Here is a 14,680-nt window from a genome sequence, read left to right as displayed (position 1 = left end):
CCTCGTACGCCATTCTGCGTGCCCGCTGAGGGCGCTGGGCTACGGGTGCCCGCTGAGGGCGCTGGGCTACGGGTGCCCGCTGAGGGCGGGAGGCGCCCACGCAGGAGCCTCAAGATTAGAGACTGAAATCACAGCCAGGACCTGACCACGTGCGCGTGGCTGTGCCCTCTGCACTGGCTTCCCCTCCTCATGTGGCAAGTGTGATAAAACTGAAAAAAGAGCCTTTTCTTCCACAAGGAAATAAGATTTAATTCTACAAATTTACAAGCCAAGACAAACGAAACATGGAAAACGAGCCCAGCAGTTCGACTTGAGGCCCCTTCAGGGCAGCCCAGGCCGCAGCAGCCTGTCATCTGGGCGGGACGCGGGTCTGGCCCACAGGCTGTCGCCGCTCCTGCCCCTGGTCCCGCTGTTTCTGGGGTCCACGCTGAACCTCAGAACTTGAGGCTGAAGCCAGGGCCTGCGGCCGAGGCCCCCTGGTTGGTGGTGGTGAGGTGGAAGCCGGTCTCCTTCAGGTCGTCGTCACCCTGGGGAGCAAGCGGCACCGTGGGGCCCTGGCCGGGCCAGCTAATCCCAGGGACACCCCTCACACCGTCCCCCCCGCCTGCCCGCCCCTCACCAGCTGGCTGTAGCCGAGGCCTCCCTCGGGGGGTCTCGGGCTGGTGCCACGCTTCACCCTCTGCTGTTCGCTCTTGGCGGGCCACGTGGGGAACATCGAGGGGTCGATGGGGAGGGGGGTCTCGCGAAAATACTCGTGCTTGAGGCCGTCCTCGGCGCTGACCCTCCGCCCAGGAAAGTAGGTCAGGAACCTGGGAGAACAAGGCGCTTGGAGCCCTGGGAGGGCTGGGAAGGCGCCCACCCCCGCCCCCACAGTGGCTCACTTGTTCATGAGGTCGAAGCCCTGGTCGGAGAGCAGCGCCCCGAAGCGCTTGCGCAGGTTGTTGTAGGGGTACTCGGTGAAGGTCATCTTCTTCACGGCTGGCAGCTCGTTGTAGCCCGGCCAGATCTTCTCACTGGGCGTCCCCAGGTCCTGAGAAAGGGACGTCTCAAAACAGCCATGCCCAGCAGCGACCCCCCAGCCAGGCCCTGACCCCCCGCATGGTGCCCTGACCCACCTTAAACACTTTGTTGATCTGATCAATCTCTGACTTCCCGGGGAACAATGGCTTCTGCGTCAGCAGCTCCCCAAAGATGCAGCCCACGGACCACATGTCCACGGCCGTGGAATACTCCTGGGGACAGGGATACACTCAGGGGCCAGCGGGACCGAGCGCAGGGTGGGGCAGGCCCCACCCAGCCCAGCACGTACCTTGGCCCCCAGCAGCAGCTCTGGGGCACGGTACCACAAGGTCACGACGACAGGGGTGTAGGCCTTCAGAGGGGACCCATACTCGCGTGCCAGCCCGAAGTCCCCCACCTGCAAGGATAGTGGGGCCGGGAGTGGGTGCCGGGCCGGGCTCACCGGGGGCCGCGCTCACCGGGGGCTGCGCTCACCTTGAGGATGCCGGCGTGGCTCAGCAGCAGGTTGGAGGTCTTGAGGTCGCGGTGCAGGATCCAGTTGTCATGCAGGTGCTTCACTCCACACAGCAGCTGGATCATCAGCGTCTTCACCTCCCCTGGGGCGAGGGGCATGGTGCTCTCAACCCGAGCCGCCCCAGCCCCGCGTGGCCTCCCATGCACTCACACACAGGCACACACACACATGCACTCACATGCACGCAGGCACACGCACTCGCACGCAGGCACATGCACTCACATGCACGCAGGCACACGCACTCGCACGCAGGCACATGCACGCAGGCACACGCACTCACACGCAGGCACATGCACTCACATGCACGCAGGGGTCCTATGGGCACAGGCTGCGGCCCCGCCCGGCTCACCTGGCAGGAACGGCTGCTTCATGGTCTCCATCAGGCTCTTGAGGTCGTGCTCCACGTAGTTCATCACAATGTAAATCTTGTCCATGTTGCTGCCCACGACAATCTCCTAGGAAACGAGACCAGGCTGGTGGCCCCCGTGGCCCTGGCCCTGCCTGTGCCCTGACCGCCAGCCGCCCCAGAAGCTGAATCCGAGCAGGCACCAGGCGGGAGCTGGGACCCAGAGTGAGGACTGGGAAGGGCCCGACACGACTGGAGGCCGGGCCTCACTCCCGAGCAGGCCGCCTACCCTGACGGTCACGATGTTGGGGTGCTGCGCCTTGAGAATGGTGTTGATCTCCCTCAGCGACGTGATCGGAAAGCCCTCCTTCTCCTTCTCCATCTTCAGCCGCTTCAAAGCCACAATCTCATCTGAAATCAGTGCCAAGACGGTGCTGACACCTCCCCGCGGGCGTCGGCCAGGACTCGGGTGCCCCGCGGGGAGCTCACACGTGCGAGCGCCAGGAAGCCCCAGCTGTGCCCACGCAGACACGAGCCCATTCCCACCAGCCTCCTGGGCACCTGCTGTGACCGCCCCAAGCCTCCAGCAGGGACTCGGCTCAGACCCCACTCTGCCCTCCGAGACCCGGCCCAGACTGGGGCGCTGGACGCCCACCCCTGTTCAGGGCCGTCACTCCAGGCTGGGTCCACCCGCCCCTGCTGTCGCAACCAAACAGGAGTCTCCTGGCCAGGCTGCCCCGGCCTCTGGAGGTACCAGGGGTTCAGCGGCTCTGAGTGTCATCCCTGAGTCATGCCCAGGTGCAGGCTGGGCAAGGCCAGGCCCCTGCCAACACCAGGGGGGATTCCCAGGATCGCAGGGACTGTGTACCTGTGACCTTGAGGCTGAAGGGCCAGGGCTCAGATCCCAGCTTCCTGCACGTGACCCGGCCTCACTCAGAGCAGCATGGAGGCCGCTTGGGGATGTGCAGGGCGCGACCACAGACACTCCTCAGGCAGCCGCACCCCTGCCCGTCTCCGTCCCCTTGGGGGCCACGCGAGCCCACCCACCTGTCTTCTTGTCCTTCGCTCGGTACACCACCCCATAGGTGCCCTCCTCAATCCTGTTCAGGCACTGGAACTCCTCCACACTGCGGCAGCCCTGCAGGAGGCGCTGGCGTGAGGAGTGGCAGCCCTGGCACAGACACCGACATCTTGGGGGGGTGGGGGGGTAGGGCGGGTGTGGGGGGTAGAGGGAGGAGCAGCTCCCTCCTTCCCTTTTCTTCAGTGAGCGCAGGCCCCGCGATGATGTGACACAACCCAGAGCTGGTCCTTCCCAGCCCCCGGCCTGCCCTGCGCCCCGAGGACAGGAGCGCCTCCCGCCGCACAGGCTCTGCTGGGCCGGAGAAGCCCCCGTGGGTGCGGGGCCCCGTGCAGGGGGCATCATCCTGTGTCACGTGCGGCCAGGGCCTCCGCTCAGAAGCCCCTAAGCAGAGCCGCTAAGGCAGCTGGGATGGCCGAGGGGCCCCGAGCAGGTGGAGGCCTCAGTGGGGTTGCCACTCACCCCTCCTCCCCGAGCCCCCCCGCGGTGCCCCCCGTTACTGGTATTTTCCCAAACAGAAGATGCACGCTGCCTCCTGCAGGCCTTACGATTCCACACACACTGGGCAAGGCCCCGGGAGAGGTGACCATCGAGCCGGCCTCACCCGGCTGCTTGCCTTCCACACGCCCAGCTATGGCAGGGCCTTGGGAGCTGCGGGCAGAGGCTAGACCACAACCAGGGGCACAAAGGAGGCCGGTGGCCGAGCCCGGCGCGATGGTCACTGCGCTCAGGCCAAACCCCGCCCCGGGCCCTGCTCCCCCCACCCCCACCCCCACCCCCGGCCCCTCACGACCAGAGAAGGAGCCAGCGTGCGGGGCGCCTGACCTGCAGGGCGGGCAGGTACTTGGGCAGCTCCTGCTTGAGCTCGATGGGTGACAGGGCTGGGGATTCGGGCACGAACTCGCCTTCGGTCAGGGCGGTGCTATGGGGGGTGCCCTCGCCCACCTCGTCCTCCCCTTCTTCGCTGTCCGCGGAATCTCGGTCGAATCGTGACTCTGGAACTTCCAAGTTTAAACCAATCATGGAACCGGGAATGAGCCACTGTCACAAGCCCCTTCCTGGTCTGGGGGTGGGAACACCAAGAAGCCACACGGCAGCAACCCCAGGGTGCCTGCCACACGAGCCGCTCCCCTGGACAGAGGGCACCTGGGCCTTGGGGCCCGCCAGCCGGGCCACAGCCACAGCCACTGTGAGCCACTGACCAGACGCTGAGCTCTGAGGAGGCAGCCCTGGAGCTCACAGGCCCAAGGGCTCAGCGTAGCTGCCTGTGGCCATGCCGGCCCGTGTGGCCTGTACCCACCAGCCACAGACCCGAGCTGTTCCCATCGCTCCCCCGCGCTGAGGCCGGGCACTCAGCTAGCACTGTCCCTGCAGCCGGTGCTGCGTGGGCCCAGGTCTCAGCAGGCAGCCCAGGAACGCCCTGTGGCTTCGGGCCCGGCACGCCTGGGAGAACGGTTTTGAATACGTTGCCATAGTCATGCTCACAACTTTTGAGAAGTTCTCACCACACTTAGGGACGGATGAGGAAGAGAAACGATGCCAGGGAGGCCTCTTACCAACGAGGATGTGGTTCTCAGCCTCTCGCTCTTCGTCTTCACTCATTTCTTCCTCACTCACCTCCTCTGCAAGAGAGCAGCGTCCACCCAGTGTCCCCCCGCCCGGGAGTGCCCCCCGCAGGCTCTGGTTCTGCTCCTTCCAAGGGCCTCGTGTTAGTCCCAGACAAGACGTTTTCCATTTGGAAGTTTTTTAAAAAATCAGACTTTGCCCGGTGGATAGAGCATCGGCCTGTGGACTGCAGAGTCCTGGGTTCGATTCTGGTCAAGGCACGTAAATTGGTTTCAGGCTGCTCCCCGGCCCAGGGCAGCATGCAGGAGGCAACCAATCGATGTGTTTCTCTCACATCAATGTTTCTCTCTCTCTTCCACACTCTCCCTAAAAATCAATGGGAAAATATCCTTGGGTGAGGATTAACAAAAAAATAAAATAACGAAAGTTTAAAAAACAAATTAGACTTCTAATTATCTTTCTGTCATTCCCAGGACTCTATCCAAATACACAATTGTGTGCCCTGGCCGGGTGGTCAGTGGTTAGAGCACTGTCCCCATACCCCAAGGTTGCAGGCTTGAACCCATCATGGCACATGCAAGAATAAGCATAAATAAGAGGAACAAGTTGATGTTTCCCTCTCAAATGAATAAGTAAATCCCATCTAATAACAGCCTAATATGCAAATTGACCGAACAGTGGAAAGACAGGTGGAACAACCGGTTGCTATGACCCACACTGACCACCAGGGGGCAGACGTCCAACACAGGAGCTGCCCCCAGCCTGCAGGCCCCAGACCAGCCAAGGCAGGTGCCAGTGAAGCCCCCCCCTCAACCTCCCCCCCATCACCCTGCAGATGGGCCCTGATCGCCAGCCAGGCCTAGGGACCCTACCCATGCACGAGTTTCATGCTCTGGGCCTCTAGCAAATACATAAAATGGGTTACAAAAACCACACACGTGCCCCGCGCTCTCACCCGCCGACTGTCCGGACGCGTCCTCAGAGTTGCTCCCGGTCTCCTCTTCCTCCTCCTCCTCCTCCTCTTCCTCCTCCTCCTCCTCCGATTCTTCACTGCTGCTCCCCTCCTCCTCCTCCTCCTCCTCCTCCTCTTCCTCCTCCTCAGAGCCTGACCCTGATTCCGCTGTAGGCAGCAAACAGCAGGAGTGACCCTGCGGCCCTCCTGAGCAGCAGGGCGTCGGGCTCGGCCGGGAGCGCAGCTACCTGAGGAGGACTCGGCCGAGCTGGTCTTCCGCTCATTGTCACTGACGTCTTGTAGGTCAGACAGCAGGTCCCTCTCTTCCATCTTCTCTTCTTTCACTTATGAAGCAAACCACCAAAGGTGAGTGCAGGGAAATACTCTGTAAATCAAAGACTGACACCAGAGGCCCCAGCGGGCACTGCCGGCCTCACCTGGCTTCCGGCCGTCTCCCAGCTCAAACCTCTCCCGCGGGGGCCGGGGCGGGCTGCGGCTCCAGTGGCTGGCCTTCACTTTATCGCCGTAGTCCTCGCGCATGGCTCGGTGATGCGCAGAAACTGGCAGCCAGCACAGGACAGGAGACCACGTTGGCAGCAGCCTCTTCCCTCCAGGGCCACCCCACCCATCACCCCGCTCCCCTGCTGAGGGCGGACGTGACCTCTGGACACACTTGCTAATGGCGGCCGGGCAGAGGCTAGAAGCCAAGGGAAGAAGCTCCGACCTGGAGGCCAGGAGCCGGCCCCGAGGATCCAGGTGGCCCCGGACCCACCAGGAAGGGCCAGGAATCGCCCCTCAGGCCTGTGCTCCCACCTGTGGGCAGCAGGGGCACCGGACACGGACACGCTGTCAAGCGCCAGGCGTGTGGTGGCCCCTGGGGTGCAGCCCCACCCACCGCTGACGGCCCCCCCTGCCCCCCCAGCGCACCTTCCCTGCGGGCCTCCCCCCCCCCCCCACGCACCTTCCCTGCGGGCCCCCCGCCCCCCTGCCGCCCCCCCCCCGCACCTTCCCTGCTGGCCCCCCGCCCCCCTGCCGCCCCCCCCCCCCCAGCGCACCTTCCCTGCGGGCCTCCCGCTCCTTGCGCCGCTCCTCCGCGCGCCGCTCCCGCTCCTTCTGCTCCCGCTGCTCCTTCTGCTGCTCCCGCAGCTTGCGCTCCCGCTCCCGCTTCCTTTCCAGCTGCTCCAGGCGGTCCCTGCAACAGGCACCTGCCAGCTCCTTCCCCGGGAAGGGTACCCTCCCGCCCGTGCTTTCGCTCAGGTTGGTAAGTTGTTCCATCTGTGGAGAGCGTCTTAAAGGCAGGACGTGTGCGCAAGCACGTCCGGAGGAGGCACCCCAATAGCACAGCCGGATGAAGAGCTGGGACACGGAGGCAGGCCTGCTAGGAACAAACCCGCTGGTTCTGGAATGTTCCACGTTCCCGGTCACCAGGTCTAAGATGCCCCAAGACTCTCCCAAGCATGTGTCACAGCCCTGGCTACATCCCCCTGCACACGGGGTGTGTCTCTGAGGCTACAGGGTGACGGTGGGAGCCGGGGGAAAGCCGCTTCCAGGCGAGGTGCCATTTGAGCACAGGAAACACTAGTGACCAAAACACGTCACGTGTGGTGGCTGCACCATAAGGCGGCCAGATAGTGAGCCGTGATCACAGGCGACTCCCACAGCTCTCGTAAGTCCACACACAACCTAAAAAGCTAGCTCATCTTTATAAAAAAGTACCATCAGACGCCCACAAAAATGAGCACAAGCAAAACACGGTGAGAACCAGTCAAGGCCCGCGGCCGTCACCAGCCCGGGGCCAGTGCTGCCCAAGCGGCCTTCACCACCCGAACGGCGGGACAAAGGGTCCCGGACTCCAGGTGCCGCTCTGTAGCCGCCTGGGCCCGGCCTAGTTCAAGGTAACGCTGGGGCATCATTTACAGGCGACACTCAGCCACTGAACCCACTGTTTCATCTGCGGATGAGATCACGCAGCCCTTGCCAGTCAGTACTAAAACCTCCGCCCTGCCCGTGCCAGGCCCACCGTGCAGCTCTGCGCGTCTGCTCAGATTTCCTGGGCCTTCCTCTGCTGCTGCTGCTTTGGGCTGTTTGCTTTTCTCTTTCCTAGTTTTTTGAGGTGGACGCTTAGGTGACTGACTGGACACCTTCCTTTTCTGAGATCAGTGCTTCGAGCCAAGGCTTTCCCTCGAGGCAGCGTTAGCTGCACCCTGGGTTCTGACATGGTTTTTGTTTTCACTCAGAACAGTTTCTATTTTTTTTATATAATTTCTTCTTCGGGCCACAGGTTATTCAGAAATGGTTGTTGGGCTTCCAAATGTTTGGGGATTTCCCTTTGTTGCTGACTTCCACCTTAATTCTTGCATGGTGAGAGGGCACACTAGGTATGCTTTCAATTCTCTCAAGTCCCCAGTCTGTTGTATAGCCTTGCGTACAGCCTGTTGGGAACTGTCCCGGGAGCTCCTGCAGTGAGTGTGCTCTGCAGCGGCAGGGGGGAGGCTGAGCCCGCGGGAGAGGGGTGGTTGGCGTTATTTTCCAGGACGTCCATGACCTGGCTGATTTTCTGTCCTACGACGAGCAGACATTTCCAACGGGGACCAGCTGTTCTTGGCTTGTGCGCCTTGGGCTCGCAGGTGCAGAGCTTGACCGCTGCCCACCTTGCCCTGATGTGTGCGTGCGGCTGGCTGCTCTGAAGGCCTCTGTTCTGTCGCTGGGGAGTCACTGCGGCTCCGCGTGGTGCTGTGTGCACGGTGTGCCTCTCTCCAGCCTTTCCCGTTCAACCCACTTTTGCCTTTGACTCTAAGGTGTTCCCCTCACAGGCAGCATACAGTGGGGTCGTACTTTTCTGACAACCTCGCCGTTGTCTGGGGCACAGAGGCCATGTCCCCGTTAAAATAACTTTGGGTACGGTTGGACTTCTGGTTTTCTTGCTCCGTTTTCTCTGTCTTCTGGTTCCTCTGCTCCTCTGACTTGGACTTAAGCGCCTCTAGCGCCACTGTAATCCTGCTCTCACTCCTCGGGCCTGAGCCAGGGCCCTCGGGTGCAACTCGCGAGATTAGCACGAAGTCCATTCCCGTGAGACAGAGCAGCGGCTCCAGGCCCTTCCCTGCTCCTCTGTGCAGCCTCTGCGTGTTCCATGCTGCAGAGTCTGCGTAACTGCTGTTCTGCAATCCCGTCTTCTGCAGGACAGAGGTGAGAAGAAACACCGGTTCCTTTCCGTTAACACTTCCCCGTTCCCAGTGCTTGTCTTTTCTTCCTGTGGATTTGCTGCCGAATGGAGTCGTTTCCATTCGGCTGAAGGTCTGAGAGTAACTCCAGGTCCTGCTAACCCAGTCCACGTGCACCCGAGAGCCGTCTTGCGGGACACAGTGCTCGTGGACAGCTCCTCAGTGCGAACATGCGATCCTGCCTCTGGCCTCCCGCGCCGGCAGCTGCCGGGACCGCAGCTCCTCTTCTGTGGAGACAGACAGCGTCTCTACTGCTGCCTCTCAAGACCTCCCCGCCGGCTCTCGCCAGACGGACCCCGTCTTTCTGTACTTGGGGGTTCACTCCTTTTGGAAATCTCGACGATTCTCATCAGATTTGGGAAGTCTCACTCCGTGGCGTCACTGGGAACGTCCTGCAGTTGCTGAGGCTCTGCCGTTCCGAGCAGCTGCCCGCCATCCGCCTCCCTCACGGCTTCCTCTCTCTTCTGAAGCCAAGAAGCTACATCTGGACAGTTTCTACTGATGCTTTTCTTCCTTAACAGGAGTCATACTTTCCGATTTCCTTGTACATCTCAAAAAGTTCTGTTCAAAGTGGACATTTTAGATAATGTTGTAGCAATTCTGGATTCTAACGTGTCCTCTCAGGTGTCGCTGTTTGTTTAAATCTGTGGACCCGGTCTCCCGTGCAGTGTAGCTACTGCTGTTGTCCATGTTCCTTTTGTTTTCAAGCCTGGCTCCAGTAGGGTGTGCACAGCTGTACGATCAGCCCACACGGGACAGTCAGCACAGGTATGGCAAGCACGGACGTTTCACACGCTACCCACGCACCAGACACGGTGAGGGATGTGCTTGCCTCTCAGTGGTCTCAGACCTTTACCTCCTGGCCTCAGCTTCTCCCTCCACCAAGGCTCTCCTCACACACCTTCCTTAGACGCCTGCTCCGTGCAGCCCGGGCTGCCGGGAGGGGAGCCCATCTACCTGCTTCCTGGCCTCCCAGCAGGCCACCTCCCAGGCTTTCTCTGGAAATGACCTCAATGCAGAGTGGCCCTAGTTTACACCCACATCTACTGTGCCGTGGCCATGTCATGCCCCACCTGGCACAAGTCTGTTCTAGATGCTTGTTCAGCTGGGGTGGGCGCTGACCCTCACAAGCACCGAGAGCCCCTCACACGCACGCCCGCTACCTCTCTCTCCTGGAGTGCTCTCTGGCCATCTCCCGCCTCTTCTGCCTCTCCCACTCCCGGCGCGCCTTGTCCTGCTCCTCCCGGTGCCGCTTCCGCCGCTCATGCTCTCGCTCCTTCTCCTTCACTCTGGCGTGCTTGCCTGCGAGAGCGAGAGAGAGAGAGAGAGAGAGAGAGAGAGAGAGAGAGAGAGAGAGAGAGGGAGGTGTGACACGTGAAGAAACATACCTTGCGAACACTTATGTGGAAATATAAAGCGAAGAAAAAATAAACAACTGGGATTACTTAATACAGTGGAACCTGGCTTCCTGAACTTTCCATTCATTCATTCTGGAAGGCTGCTTGAAAACCCAATCATTTTTCCCCATTAGGAATCGTGTAATCAATTCGTTCCAGACCCCCAAATGATGCCGTTTTCATCTTTCTTATATACAGTACATGCCTACTGTACTGTTTAATCTATAAAAGGAAACACTAAAAACAAGGATGTGAAATGTAAATGAAAATTTAAGAAAAAGGAAAGGAAATGTACAGTAAAAAAATTAACAATTATAAGCAGCAACATAAGCAAAAAGCCACAAAAATGTTCACAGCACAATATCCTGAGATGATAACAGTGTTAAACTGACCCATAGTCACTTTGCCACCTGAGATGCAAGATTGATCATACAGGTTCAGCACGAAGGGCTGTCAGGTTGAGAAGCAAATTATTCGAGATGAGAGACATTGGACAAACGAGGTTCCACTGTATTCTTAAAATTTTCTGTGTTGAATAAACTATGATTAGACTGTATATGTTTCCATAATTTAAGAAGTCACCATTCATACGGCACAGAGGACGAAGCTTGACTCTGCTAAGTGAGGGCCTACGAGCCACACAACTACGCTCACCACCTGCGTGTGAACTACTGAGCCCTGCCTCACGCCAGGCGGCAGCTCCTGGTGATGGTGGGAGCAAAGCCACTGCCTGGGCTTTTTTAGCTACAGCAATTCAGCACTGAACAGTGTGCTTCTCCCCTACGCTTGTGAATCTTATACGTAAACTACCACAAAACAACGTCATGTCAGGAAAAAGAACGGCCAAAGGAAAATGAAGCAGCTTTTCAGAATGATTTACAATAAATTTATGATTTAGCTACAATTTCACTTTCTCTCCGAATCTTTCCACTGTTTTCTGAAGGCAGGAGTCTATGAACTAGGAAACAGACCACACTTGAACACGACACAAAAGAAAAATGCTCTGTACCCCCTTCTGCTGAATGACTACGGTGCCTACGTTTCTCTTTTCTCTTCTCATCTTTCCTGTGATGAGCTTTTTCTTTCCGTGACATTTGCTGGGGTGGTTTGATAGCCAAAGAGTCATCTTCCTCTCCTCTGAAATAAGACACAAGAGGCCACATCATGCCGAGCAGGTCACGGAGACCACTTGGGTGTGAGGGAGTGTCTCCAACCCAGAAGGCAGAACGCAGATTATCAATAAAATGGAATCGGAACCATCATTTAAAAATTGTTAATGATGAAACTTAGCCAAGACTGTAAACTAAATGGACTCATATGAAAAGTGTGAGATATCACTGTGGCATATGGAACAAAAATGCCTGAGGAAACGTTAGGGGGTGACGGACAAGTTCCTTATCTTGACATAGTTTCCCATGCGTGCAAAACTGTCACACTGCGTGCAGAACTGTCACACTGCGTGCATAACTTTCACACTGCGTGTAGAACTGTCACACTGTGTGTAGAACTGTCACACTGTGTGCAAAACTGTCACACTGCGTGTAGAAATGTCACACTGTGTGCAAAACTGTCACACTGCGTGCAAAACTGTCACACTGCGTGTAGAAATGTCACACTGCGTGCAGAACTGTCACACTGCGTGTAGAACTGTCACACTGCGTGCAGAACTGTCACACTGCGTGTAGAACTGTCACACTGCGTGCAGAACTGTCACACTGCGTGTAGAACTGTCACACTGTGTGCAAAACTGTCACACTGTGTGTAGAAATGTCACAGTGTGCAAAACTGTCACACTGCGTGCAGAACTGTCACACTGCGTGCAGAACTGTCACACTGCGTGTAGAACTGTTACACTGCGTGCAGAACTGTCACACTGCGTGCAGAACTGTCACACTGCGTGCAGAACTGTCACACTGCGTGTAGAACTGTCACACTGCGTGCAGAACTGTCACACTGCGTGTAGAACTGTCACACTGCGTGCAGAACTGTCACACTGCGTGCAGAACTGTCACACTGCGTGTAGAACTGTCACACTGCGTGTTTTAAACATGTGCAGTTTATTCTGTCATTTATACCCCAATAAAGCTGTGTTTAAAAAAGGCCCCACCGTTTTAATCAAACCCAAAGTCATTTAACAGTATCTTCAACCGCCTATCTGACCACCATCTTGGGAGCGTCACAGCCTGTGCGGTTCCACCTTCTTTTCGGGTCACGTTGCCTTTAGTGAGGGAGGGATCCGAGGACACAAGTGGGGACTGGACAGGGAGCAGCGGGAACACGGACAGAGCCGCTGCTCGGCCTGTGCAGACCTCAGGCGGCGACCGCCGAGACCCCAGCCGAGTCCTCACGCCTGTGAGTGCAGGGCCGACTGAGGCATCAGCGAGAAAGTCTTCCCACAAGAAGGGGGTGCGGAGCGGACACCACGCTGGAGCCGTTTCCACGGTGAACCCCAGGACCGCCGGCTGGGCCCCGCGTCCCTCTGTCCAGTGCCTGGCGCCTGCGCTCACCGGTCCTCCATGGAGTCCTCCCTCCTGTAGGGCGAGTTCCGGATGGTGATCTCCATGCGGTGGTCCCTCAGCTCCCCCTCCTCCAGGGAATCCCGCTTGGAGTCGCGGTCATCAGACTGCGGAGCAAGGAGAGCGTCCCCCTCAGGCAAGAGCAGCCCAGACCCAACCCCCCACACGCTGAGCGCGCTTCCCTTAGGAACATCACTAAGGTTTTACACTCAAAACGCAGAAAGACTTCCATTCAAGCCCCCAGACACCCAAACCACGACTCTAACGCAGAGCCCGGGGGAAGCTAAGCCGGCGCATGTGACGGGCATCGGCCTCCGCCACGGACCTGACTGCTCAGGCGCCAACCGAGCCTCACTGCGGCCCAGGGGCTGCGACCCATCTCATCGGAGAGCCCCGATCGTGCCCCCGATGCCACTATGGCACCCCCGATCGCGCCCCCGATGCCCCCTCCTTGTGCCCCCGATGCCCCTATCGCACCCCCGATGCCCCCTCTCGCGCCCCCGATGCCCCTATCGCACCCCCGATGCCCCTATCGCACCCCCGATGCCCCCTCTCGCGCCCCCGATGCCCCTATCGCAACCCCATGCCCCCTCCTCGCGCCCCCGATGCCCCCTCCGCACCCGGGGGGGGGGGGTCTGTGGATGTTGCTATGCAAACCAGGGAAGCCGCCAAGCACGGGTCGCGAGGGCCAGGCAACCCCCCGCCCCCGCCCTGATGCCCGGGGAGGGTCAGAGGTGCCGATCAGCAGCGAGGAAAGCCCGGCGCCTCGCCCTGGGCTGCGGGGCGAGCTGCCTCCGCGGGCGCCGGGGTCTGAGCGCGGCGAGCGGAGGGGACGGGGCTCACCTGCGACATTCGGAGGAACAAAGAACGTCGCCCAGGAGCGCTGCTCTAATGGAAAAACGAGGGCAGAGAATTAAGCCTCCGTGCGAACCGACCGAGAGCGCGGCTTACGTTTTTCAGGCGCTTGACCTCCGCCTTCTCCTCCTGCTCCTTGCGGCGCTTCTTCTCCTGGAGGATCTCATCCAAGGTCTTCACTTTCCAGGAGTCCTTTTCATCACCCATTGGAGGAGGCTCTGCGGGGGCGGGCCGTCAGCGCGGGCCTTCCCGCCACCCGGCTCGGGCCGCCGCGCCCGCGTCCCGGTCCGGGTTCGGCAGGAGCGGCCCGCGGGCCTCGCGTTCCCGGGGGAGGGTCCGGCGGGGGGGATCGGGGAGCGCGGTGCCCGCCGCCGCCTCGGCCTCAAGGCCTTCGCGGGCGGGCGGGCGGGACGAGGGAGCGGGAGCGGCTGCTACTCACCCCTGCGCCGCCGCCGCCGCCGGTCCGGAGCCTGAGGAGAAACTGCGCCCGGCGCGCGCCCGGAGCGTCGTTACTTCCTGCGTCGGCGTGGGATGATGACGTCACGGAGACCGCGGCCGCAGGTTCCGGCCGGAGAACGGGGGCCCGTGTGCGTCACTTCCGGCCTCGGCGCGGTCTGATGACTCGCGGTGGAGCCAGCCCGGGCGCCGCGCCCGTCGTCCCTCGCGGCCTGGCCGCCGGGTCCCCCCCGTTCCCCCCGCCCGTGGGCTCCTCCGCGGCGGCGCCGACCGAGCCCGCCGCCCTCACAGCCGGGCCCGCGGCTGGAGCGAAGCGCGCTGCGCCGGGCTGAGGGCGGGGGCTTCCGGGCCAGGGCACCGGCGCCGGTTGGGGGCGCGGCGGCCAGCGGTTCACTCCCACATCCGAAAGCAATTTAAAAAGCGGGGCGCGTCCCTGGCCGGTTCACTCAGCGGATAGAGCATCGCCCGCGGAGGTCCATTCCGGTCACGGGCACACGGGGTGGCCGCCCAGTCCCCGTCGGGGCGCAGGAGGCCGCCATCGCGATGTTCGTGCGGCTCCGGCTGAGACCGAGCTGTGCACCCGGTCACCGTGCACCCCCCCTCCCCCCATCACCGGTGTCTCCTCCTCCCTTCCTCCCCGAAATGAATATTTTTGAAGGGGGGCGGGAAGGGGGGACACCCACAACACTCCATTAAAACGGAAAAAGCACGGCCAGCACCCAGGCCTCGGCCCCAAGCCCGGCTGCTCGGTGCCCGCGG

At 60.4% G+C, this 14,680-nt stretch overlaps 1 protein-coding gene across 7 annotated transcripts; it reads right to left on the bottom strand.

The window, feature by feature from the left end:
- Nucleotides 1-229: 229 nt before the first annotated feature.
- CDK11B (cyclin dependent kinase 11B) lies at nt 230-14,003 on the bottom strand. 7 transcript variants are annotated; one of them, XM_081086974.1, is made up of 20 exons: nt 13,905-14,003; nt 13,562-13,683; nt 12,602-12,717; nt 11,134-11,231; nt 9,861-9,999; nt 6,532-6,668; nt 5,914-6,036; nt 5,725-5,820; nt 5,480-5,644; nt 4,515-4,580; nt 3,784-3,959; nt 2,928-3,018; nt 2,170-2,291; nt 1,884-1,989; nt 1,495-1,616; nt 1,310-1,417; nt 1,116-1,232; nt 882-1,030; nt 620-809; nt 230-527 (listed from the first exon to the last, which is right to left on the bottom strand). In XM_081086974.1, exons 2-20 carry the CDS (start codon nt 13,670-13,672, stop codon nt 435-437), a joined length of 2,325 nt encoding a protein of 774 aa, XP_080943100.1. In that variant the 5' UTR covers nt 13,673-13,683; nt 13,905-14,003; the 3' UTR covers nt 230-434. The 7 variants fall into 7 exon arrangements, with proteins under 7 accessions (XP_080943100.1, XP_080943098.1, XP_080943101.1 ...); XM_081086972.1 differs by having other exon boundaries at nt 11,104-11,231; nt 13,905-13,989; XM_081086975.1 differs by having other exon boundaries at nt 11,104-11,231; nt 13,454-13,683; nt 13,905-13,988.
- Nucleotides 14,004-14,680: the final 677 nt, after the last annotated feature.

The sequence above is a fragment of the Myotis nattereri genome (genome assembly GCF_964212035.1).
Source record: "Myotis nattereri genome assembly, chromosome: 3".
NCBI classification, from domain to species: Eukaryota; Metazoa; Chordata; class Mammalia; order Chiroptera; family Vespertilionidae; genus Myotis; species Myotis nattereri.
The sequence above is the reverse complement of the archived record's forward strand: the minus strand, read 5'-3'. Positions and strand labels throughout refer to the sequence as shown.

Excerpts from the sequence above, each read along its gene's own strand:
- CDK11B (XM_081086972.1), bottom strand. The coding sequence starts at position 13,672 with ATGGGTGATGAAAAGGACTCCTGGAAAGTGAAGACCTTGGATGAGATC. Across the intron at positions 6,669-9,860 it reads GAGCACTCCAGGAGAGAGAG|GGACCGCCTGGAGCAGCTGG; the intron begins GTAGCGGGCGTG and ends TGCCTGTTGCAG. Across the intron at positions 3,019-3,783 it reads AGTACCTGCCCGCCCTGCAG|GGCTGCCGCAGTGTGGAGGA; the intron begins GTCAGGCGCCCC and ends CGCCTCCTGCAG.